This window comes from Meleagris gallopavo, chromosome 25 (genome assembly GCF_000146605.3).
Source record: "Meleagris gallopavo isolate NT-WF06-2002-E0010 breed Aviagen turkey brand Nicholas breeding stock chromosome 25, Turkey_5.1, whole genome shotgun sequence".
Lineage (NCBI taxonomy): Eukaryota > Metazoa > Chordata > Aves > Galliformes > Phasianidae > Meleagris > Meleagris gallopavo.
In genome coordinates this window covers 492,735-502,510 of record NC_015035.2, presented here as the reverse complement: position 1 = coordinate 502,510, position 9,776 = coordinate 492,735, and the positions used below count along the sequence as shown (strand labels likewise).

Below are 9,776 nucleotides of genomic sequence, written 5' to 3'. Positions count from 1 at the left end.
TCCTCCTCTGCTTCCTCCCCGCTGAGCCCGCCCTTAAAAGGCAAATTGCCGTGAGTCATCGCGCCCCGAGGCAGAGGGGTGCTGGGGAAGGGGTGAGCGGGTGGCACCCACCCTGCCCTCGCTCAGGGTGCCGGGAGGGAGAGGATGAGCTCAGGGAGGTCCTGGGGTCCTCGGAGAGCTCCTCTGTGTCAATGGGACACCCCAGGGGGACTCTGGATCCGTGGAGAACTCTGGGTCCATGGGAGATCCTGCATTAGTGGGAGATTCTGAACCAATGGGGGAGCTCGATCAGTTGGGAACCCTGAATCAATGAGGGTCCCTGGATCAATGGGAGATCCCAAATAAATGGGAGACCTGGAATCCACGGAGACCCCAGACCAGTGGGGGACTCTGAACCAATGGGAGAGCCTAGACCAGTGGGATACTCATATGCATGGGAGACCTGGAATCAGTGGAGTCCCCAGATCAATGGGAAACCCCAAATAAATGGAAGACTTGGAATCAATGGGGTCCCCAAATCAATGGGAGACTGAATCAATGGGGGATGACCCCAAATAAATGGGAGATCTGGAATCAATGGAGACCCCAGATGACTGGGGGACCATGGATCAACTGGGGACCCTTCCCCATCTGCAAGCAGTGCTCAGAACAGGGAGCTGTGGGGTCGTCAGGTTGGGGTGAAGCAGGAATGCGGCAGCACCCCGTGCTCCCTTCCCAAACACCCTTAGAAAAACAGCATGGGGTGGGCCTGGCTGTAAAAATGGTCTCCTCCCAAAAATCCTATCACTGTCATTTTTATATGATGATTAACTTGTTGGTAATTGCGAGGGCTTGAAGGGCAAGTATTTATTCCCACCGGTGGGGAAATCGAGGCAGGAGGAGCAGCACCTTGCCCAGCACTGCCACAGGGATCGGAGCCAGGATTGGGATCAGGGCATTCCCAACACCGCCAGCTCAGGGGGAATTGCCCTGGCACTTGGAAGTACTCAACCCCAACCTCTCCTCCCCCAAAATTTTAGGGCGCCCCCAACCCCGGGCAGCTCCACACCCACAAACCCCACCGGAGCCCCATTAAGGCTTCTCCACCTCTCCCCCAGACCCCATTCGCCACGTCCCCCACCCTCTCCATTCATCCCAGCAGGGCACGTTTCACTCCCTTCACGCCTCACTGTAAAGTAGTTGGGGTATTTTTTTAAATTTTTTTTTCTTATCCTCATTTTTATTTTACTTCTGCCCAGGAGCGCTGGCGGCCCCGATTAGGATCTGCGCTCAGCGTTGCGCTGCAGTTTCGCTCTCAGCCTGTTCCCACACGCCGGCACAGGGCAGGGTGCGGCGGGCAGGCAGCACGTGGGGATGGGGCCAAGGGCTTCACCAGCACTGTGCCAGCACCCTCAGCCCCATCCCTTCCACTCAGTCCCTGCTGGGGTTGCTCAGGGCTGGGAGCTGCCGGTCCCAACTTTGTGCTATCCCAGTCCCCATCCAGCCGAGCGGTGGGGGCTATGGGGTTTTGGGGCCCAAAGTGGAGCCCACGTGTGCACTGCCTGACCTCACGGATGCAAGGGGCTATGGTTTTGAATAGAATGCACTTCTGCCCCATCTCATCCCAAAATGGTAGCAACCCCCCCCCCCCATACGGAGAGTATGGGGGCAGGTCCCCCCCAGGGCACAGCGTGGAGCTTGAGAGTTCAGGTGCTGCCAGAAGCACCGAGCTGCTGCCAAATGGTGGCAATGAGCAGAGCAGGAGCTGCAGAAATATTCTGTTCTACCGGTTTTGGTGCAAGTTGGGGGGCAGGGAGGGGGGGTGAGGGGACGAGCCCCAGCTCTGTGGCCTGCTGGGGGGGAGCATGGCCACCCATCACACTCAGAGCACCCACAGATGGCCCTAAACTCACACAGCTGCAGCGAGGGATGTGGGATGGAGCCCAGCACCACAGAGACAGACAGGAAATGGGAAAATCTTTATTTTGTTACAAAAGTAAAAGGCAGAATCCTACCAGGCTTGAAGCCCTTTGCACAGGGGGAGGGGACCCATCCCCTCCATCAGAGCCCCATAGTGATGGAGCGGGGGGTGGGGAGCTCATGAGGAGGGTGAGCGTTGACCATGCACCATCCTACAGGGTCGAGTGGGATGCAGTGGGCAACGCGCTGCTGGCTCAAACCCAACCCCCCCCAGGAGGAACCCCCAGGTAGGGCTGGGTGCTGGGAGCCCTGGCTCAGTATATGGCCCGTCCCCACGGTGAGGGGGAGGCAGGAGGAACGCAGTATTGCACTCGGGAGGGATGCTGTATGGCTTTTTGGCCCCTGCTGTGGGTGGGGGGGCTCAGAAAGGCTTTGGCTTGCACACGGCTGCTCTCCCCCCTCTCTCCCAGCAGGAAGGAGGAAGGCACAGCGCTGCAGAGGCACAGGCGGTGCTGATGGCTGTCGTCATCGGGAGGTTCGTGGGGTCCTGGCTTCCCCAGGGTGCACCAAGAAGGGCAGAGGGGCCGCCGGCCTGCGGAGCTCCGTGCTGCCCTGAGCACACTGCACAGCCCCAGGACCGAGGAAGGAGGAGAAAGAACTCACCTTGATGGTAGGCACATGGAAGGACAAATGTCACATTACACACAGGGAAACCGAGGCACGGAGAGATGGAAATGAGGGGTGGAACCGCAATGTGCTCCCAGTCCAGACAAACCACAAACACATCCCTGCACCATGCAGGGCACTACTGCAAACACCACGGGGCTGCTGTCCCCAAGCTGGGCTGACCCAGTCCAGCTCCATCTCACAGCACTGGGGGGGGAGGGGGAAGCACCCTGCTGTGCTCACCCAGGCTGCAGGAAGGCAGGTGGGAGCATGCAGGTATCAGCACGGCTGGAGGGTGATGGAGGGCTTCACAGGCAGAGCCGGACATGCGGTGGAGATGAGATGGGCTGAAGGAGAAAAAGGAAATCCTTTCTTACCAGCCAGCCCCCAGAATGCAGGGCCAAGGGCAGAGGAGAGGGCACGTCCCATCAGGCTGTGCAGGAAACAGCAAAGTCCTGGCAGGCATCCTCCTGGGGAAGACACCAGAGTTACGCGCCGCAACGCCAGCGGGCACGGGGTGTGTGAGCTGTGATGGATGGAGTGCGGGGCCCAGAAGGAACTCAGCTCCAAGCAGAGATGCATGAGCAGGGCGACACCTGGCCCTGCCCTGAGACCTGGGGAAAAACCCCCCCAGCTTCAATTGGTGCTCAGTGCCCCCCCCCTCTGCAGCCCCATCCTGCGGGAGGGCGTCCAGACGAGCCCCGTGACTAACGCACCATCCAACGTCAACATCCTCTTTTGTCTTAAAGGAATAAAATAATAATCCAAGCAATTAACTCTTTAAAAATATAATTTTATTACAACGAGTAATCAAGGAAACCGGTTTCAAAAAGAACAGGAAGGAACCTGGGCCCTGCTGATGCCCTGCACACCACTCTCCTGGCCCCAGGTCCTCCTCCTCAGCCCTTGCTGGCAGGGACAAACCCCTGGGACAGCTGTGCAGCAGTGGGGACGTAGGGGCACAGCAGCCTCTCTGGATGCCAAGGTGGCTTTTAGGCTTCCAGGCTGAAGCACACAGCCCATGGGATGGCACGGAGCCACACTGCTCCCATTGCGCTCAGTGAGGGCCATCTGCTGGGATGCAGCAGAAATGGAGCAGCTGCCACGCTCTCACCTGGGCCCCTGGGGCGAGCCGGGCTTTTTGCAGAGGGGAAGGCAAGCTGGTGGCCATGGCAAGCTGGCAGCCCTCCATGTGGGCTGACTCAGTCACCTGCTGCATACAGCACAGCTCTGGCTAACAGCAGGACAGGCTGCCCCCTGCCCCAGGCTGAAACCCCTGCCTGAAACTCCCAGGAAACCCAACCAGGCAGCTTGACACAAAGCCCTGCAAGGCTCCGCCCTGGTCCTAACATGCACAACGCTATCTACATCAAATATAAAAACATTACATAGAAAATAAATCTACAAATTGTGCAAAATTATCCAGCAGCTTTTAGTAACACGATTCAAGTATTGCTAACAAGGCCTGTGAGTCTCCCTCTACTGCTCCTGTCAGCAACCTGCAGAGCTGGGAGTCCAACCCGGCTCACCCACATCTCCATGGCTGGGAACGATGCACCAAGGCACACAGGGGATCACCCTGAGTTCTCTGCTGGCCAAAACCCAAAGCGAGAGCATGATGTGAGGCTGTCAGAGATCCAGAACCCACTTGCTGCTCTCTCTGTGTAACCACCTGGGACAGGCACAGCCCTTGGGAAGTCACCACTTTCCTGCAGCCTTCCATTCTCTTACAGGTTGGATGCAGGCAGGCTTCCCTGGCAAATTAAGGATCTCAAATCTCACAGCTGGAGCCTCTCACAAGGAGAGTTGCAGGATGGTGTATGCGTTTCTTCTTCCTCACTATGAGGGTTCTCCTAACTTGTGCCCTTGCTGCAAAGCTTTGTCTTAATGCCAGAGGCAGCATGCAAAGATCTCCCCAGCACTCCCCCGGTGAGCAGACAGAATACAGCACCAGCAGCAGGCAGGACACCCAGCCAGCTCCCATGGCTGCACAACCACAACTCAGCAAGGCACAGCAGCTGCTGGAAAAGAAAAGCCACTCTGGCAGCAGGTCAAGCTGAATACCTGGCCGCTAAGACACACAACCCCTCTGCATTGGCACGGAGGAGCAAAAAGCGTTCGTGGATACAGCAGGGGCACCAGGGAGCTTCCACCTGCACCAGCCTAGCAGACAAGGCTCAGCAGCATAGCTCCAAGCAGGATCCCTCTGCCAGCCCACGCCCCATTCTCAGCTCCTCACTGCCCCACACAGGGCACGCAGCCACTCCCCGGAGTGATGCTCCAGGCTCAGGGCTCTCCCCGGACCCGTTTTGCTTCCCAGGTGCAGGAGGGATCCCCGCTTCCTGGCACCAGGCAGCCCCGGGGTGCTGCATCAGTCAGAAGTCCAGGCAGGTCACATCACAGTGAAAGGAAGAAACAAAAATAATAAATAAATAATAATAATAATAAAAAAAGGCAACGTATGGCTCGACCGAGTCTTTGGCAGATCTGCATCACAAAGCTGTCCTGCCTGAGGCCAGGGAGATGGTGAGAAGGGAAGGTACTGCTGGAGATAGGTGCAGGCATGGCGGGCACTGGGCTACACCCCAGCACCACCTCCTACCATGCTGGTGTCAGGTTTGGCTCCAAAGGACGGGATTTCGCTCTTTGGACTGGCTGGCGTCCCCACATCCGGCTGGATGAACCCTCTTCTGTCTATCAAACTGGAAAACAAAAGGGAAGAGACGCAAGGGGAGGAGGGTTAGGATGCAGGACATGGAGACTGGACGCACAGCCCCCGAATCAAATAATTTTCAGTGATGGTTTCTGCAGACCCTCTGCTGGCCTGGGCTGTAAACCAATCCTGATCGTAAAACCAAAACCTTCCTGACATGCAGACAGTTCTGTTGTAAAGACAGAGCTGACGACCCACAGGAGGTCTCCTCAGCTCCCTGCCCACCACACAGCCAACAGAAAGGTTTGGGTTGCCACAGACCCAAGTGGGAGCTGCGAAAGGACTTTAGCACAGGAACCCAAAGTAAACGTGGAAGGATTCTGGGTGAAATGTTGTTCTACAGCCTCCCAGCGCGCAGCTCAGCTCCCTGAAGCCACATTTAGCACTGCTGAACGGCAATGCTGGCATTTCAGTACCTCTGAGGCCAACGAAGAGCAGTGGGTAACGCAGGGAGCAATGCAGAGAGCAGGACGCAGAGGTGCATAGCAGGCAGCCTATCTCTGTCCCAGTGCACCCTCTGGTGACAGAGCAGCAAAAGCAGCTGCTTGCAGCTCCCCGGATCAACGCTAACAGCTGTTGTGGAGAATTTGGTGGGATGCTGCCAAGCATTTCGGGTCATCTGAGCTCTCACCTGGGATGGAATGGTCCGCACAGCACCGCGCAGCAGTTTGTGAGGATGCTTTTATGGCTGTAAGGATTGGCAAACTCTGAGCCTCTCTTATTTGACCAGGACCCTTTGATCTGAAAGGAAAGGAAAGGACACGACGCAGATTAAGGTAGGAAAGAGGTGATGGGAGGTAATGGCGTGATGGGGGGCTTGGTTCAAATCCTCACTCAGGAGGTGGGAGGTTGGGCTTAATGCAAACCTCCTCCCTCTGTGTGATGAGTAGCAGGGCAGCATGAAGGCAGCGTGCTGCTCCTGCCTCTGCCCAGGCTCAGCAATCAGAAGCTCCAGAGCTGTGTCCCCTCTATGCTGTGCACCATCAGTGCCACTGCCTGACCCTCACCCCTCTTTTTTCTCTGCTAGGCTGAAAGCTCTTCAGAGCAGCGCTCTGCCTACCGGTCCCTCTCATGCTCCAGAGGTTAAACAAACAGCAAGGGGACTCCCAGGTCGTTCTGCAACAGGAGGAAATAATCTCATGTCTCCACCCTCAGCAGCTGTCACAAGGACTCTGATTTTGAAACTCAGGGCACATTCAGCGTAGGCGCACGCAGGCGGGCAGATGTTGTACCCAGCCTTGGGCCCCTGGTTGCACTGAACCATTACCACCCTGTTTCCTCCTTCTGTTTTTACTCCCCCTCCCCAGATGCAACACGTGCCTGGGACGTGGGCAGCACAGCTGGAGGAGCTTTGGGCTCGTGGCTGGTGGGGCTGAGGTGTGACAGCCAGGTGCAGTCCAGCCAACCGCTCTCAGCTAACAGAACGGGGAGGAGGAAGAAATAAAAGGAGGAAAAAAAAAAGAAAAAAAAAAAAGGGAATGCAAACCTGATGGGATGCAGTGCTGGAAGCTTCCAGCAAGGATTACAGGTACTTCTGGTCAGAAGGGTGAATTTTGATTCCTTCTGAGGATCAGACAGATCCTGCTTTTCCATACAATCTGCCCTTCTCAGGGCACTCACTCAGCCCTTTGAGTCTGCACCACCCCAGCCTTTAAGGTACACCTCCCGAGAAGACATCTGTGTATTTTTTGCTAATTAGACACGAGGAACTAATAGAGACAAAGGGACTTGCCCAGGGTCTCTCAGGAAACCTGTGGTTAGACAGGATGCTGAATTAAGATCACCCATGTCCCAAGCTAACACCCAAACCTCAGGGGCCTGCTTTCCTTTTTTTTACGTCAGAACTCCTCATTTTAAGCAAAGCCATATACAGAATGGAAAAAACCCCACACATGTGACCCTTCTGACGTTTCAGAGCGCTGCCTCCCAACCTGACACCAATGCTGTCCTCCCACCACGCTGCTGTTTGCTGTTGTTCCCCTGCTCAGCTCTGCAAACCGGGAGCACAGCTGTTTCCTTGTCAGTGGATTACGGCAGAATTCCTCACCCAGATCCTGCACCATGGCCAGGGGGTCCTGGGGAGCCTCACCTCTGCTGAGAGAGCAGCAGGGCTGGCAGCCCCTCAGCAGATTTTGGGGTGAAAAGATGAGGGTTTGGCTACTCACGTCTTCATTCGTGGTCAGGTTCGAGGCAACTAAGTAAGTGTGAAAACCTGAGAGGCCCAAAATAGACCAGACTGAGAAAAAACAAATCACCAGCTCCAGCACAGTGAAACAAAAGTCAAGGAATTCTCAGAGAACAAAGTCATCTACACAAGCTGTTTTGGGGAGGTACTCACAGTTAAGACCACACCAACTGGGCCATGAAAGCACCCCAGCTCCCTCTCCATCCCCGTGCCATTCTGCAGGCATCCACCAATGCACAACTTTCTTCAGATGTTCTTCTTCCTACATAACCTTACAAGCTGGGAATCAAGTTTGCTACCCAACCTTAATACCTGGCAACAAACTAGAAGTGGGAGTAAAGACGTAACCAAACTGGTGATGCCATCAGTCTGTGAGTATCTGATACCTGCCTGCCCCAACCTGGCACCTGGGCATTAAACCATGGGAAGTGCATCAGGCCACCCCTATGAAGAGCCAGCTTCCCTTCTTTGTTACACAATTAATTGTTACTGCTCAATTGTCCAAGCAGTTGTTGGCACCAAAAGGATATCTTGCAGGTGTTGTCTTCAGAGTGGTGAGGAATCCATCTCTCTGAGAGCCTGCAAGGCAAATGGGACAAGGAACCAGGTTCCACCAGGCAGCCTCACACCTCCAGGCAATGCTTCACTCCCCAGCACACAGCCACCCCTGCAGTCCAGAGGGATCTGTCTGGCTGCTCAAAAACACCTACGGGCTGCAACTGTGCAGAGATGTCAGCGAGCAAGTGCAGGTCCAGGAGATTTAGAGCTGAAAGGGAGGTCACCTCCCCTGCAGGGCTAAGTGAAGACACACTAAAGCCCACCCATTTGGGATAGCACCAAATACATTTGCTCTGGAGGAGGATAACTCCGTCACCAGCTCTCAAGGTTTCTCTGCAGAGAGGAGAGGAGTTGATTCTGGGCTTCCCCGCAACGTGAACCCCCATTTATTTGGGATACCTGCACTGGGAAGCCTGGCTTAAAGCCACTCAGCAACCTCGTGCTGCCCCAGGGCCCCGAGCTGCTTGTCACCTAAAGCAAGGTGTGCTGCTGCTGCTGACAGCCGGACTTACGCAGGGTGAGGTGGGTGACGACGCACGCGAAGATGAAGGCTGTCAGGAAGGAGAGGGAGAGGATGAAGGCGTAGAAGTAGCGGTAGTTGCGCTTCCCCACGCAGTTGCCCACCCAGGGGCAGTGGTGATCAAACCTCTCTGAAACACAGGAAAACAGTGAGGGCTGCTGCTGCCCTCCGCTCGCTGCTGAGCCTCTGACGACCAGCTGAGAACCCAGCTTGCACTCCCTGTCCCGAGATCAGCAGCTCTCAGCAGAGCATCATTGCTGAGAAGCTTGAGGCAAGCCCTGCAGCCTGTTCATACACCCCTTTTTACAAATCATGTAAGGTCAAAACTTTCCTATCACCTTGCACTTGCAAGCCTTGTGACCGGTAACATCTCCCATTACTAAAACTGAAAGAGAGCAGGGAAAACGTGGCAGTTTCTCCAGCACCCCGCAGCACTGGGTGTGTATCCACAGCATTGTTGCTCTCCCTCTGTGTGTCTGTTCCCTTTGCAGAAAATAATATACAGAGTTATGAAAATACGGCTCTACAATCCAAGAAACTGCCTGGGAACCCAGCGCAGGTACAGTATGCCTGGAAACACTCCCAACACTCCCATCTTCTAATGAAAGGGCTGGATTGCAGACTTGAAGCACTGCTGTAAACCTGCTGCAGGGGACACCAACACAAACAAAACTCTGACACAAAGTCAGTGCATGCCTGCTCTCCCAGATTGTACCTCCCCAAATGCTGTCCTGTCTGTGGCTGCTTTCCAGGCAGCAGATCCAGTGCAAGGAGGAGCCCCAGCCACCCACAGCTATCCCCAGACATGAAACACATGAGAGCTCCCAAACATAATCAGAGTCACGGGGTTCTGCTGCTCCATCTGCCCCAGTGAAGTGCAATGCGTGGCTCCGGGGCCCCATGGGGGATTACCAAGAGCCTCCCTCAAGGAGCAAAGTCTCTGCTCATGCCACTGAGCCCTGTGCTGCTCCTCTGCTCACTCACAGTGCTCCCTGCATGGGGCTTGCCTGCATGGAGCCTTGGGGGCTTTTCCTGTCTTCCTTCTCTCCTGCCCCACCGCAGCCAGAAGGCACGGAGTGAATGCGTAGATGAGCTACACCACAGCCTGCAGCAGTTTCTGTACCACCCGGAGGCCAGAGACAACCTGGAGCCTGCTGCAAACCTTGCGCTTGGTGAAGCCTTAACAGAATCACAGAATGGCCAGGGTTGGAAGGGACCTCAAGGATGATGAACCT

At 55.6% G+C, this 9,776-nt stretch overlaps 1 protein-coding gene across 1 annotated transcript; it reads right to left on the bottom strand.

Annotated features, from left to right (window-relative positions):
* Window positions 1-3,337: 3,337 nt before the first annotated feature.
* Window positions 3,338-8,771, bottom strand: ZDHHC18 (zinc finger DHHC-type palmitoyltransferase 18; the record flags this gene model as incomplete). Its single annotated transcript, XM_019622721.1, has 5 exons — window positions 3,338-5,267; window positions 5,910-6,019; window positions 7,444-7,546; window positions 7,994-8,042; window positions 8,534-8,771. Coding segments are annotated over 5 exons (624 nt in total), but the record flags the coding sequence as incomplete, so codon positions are not given.
* Window positions 8,772-9,776: the final 1,005 nt, after the last annotated feature.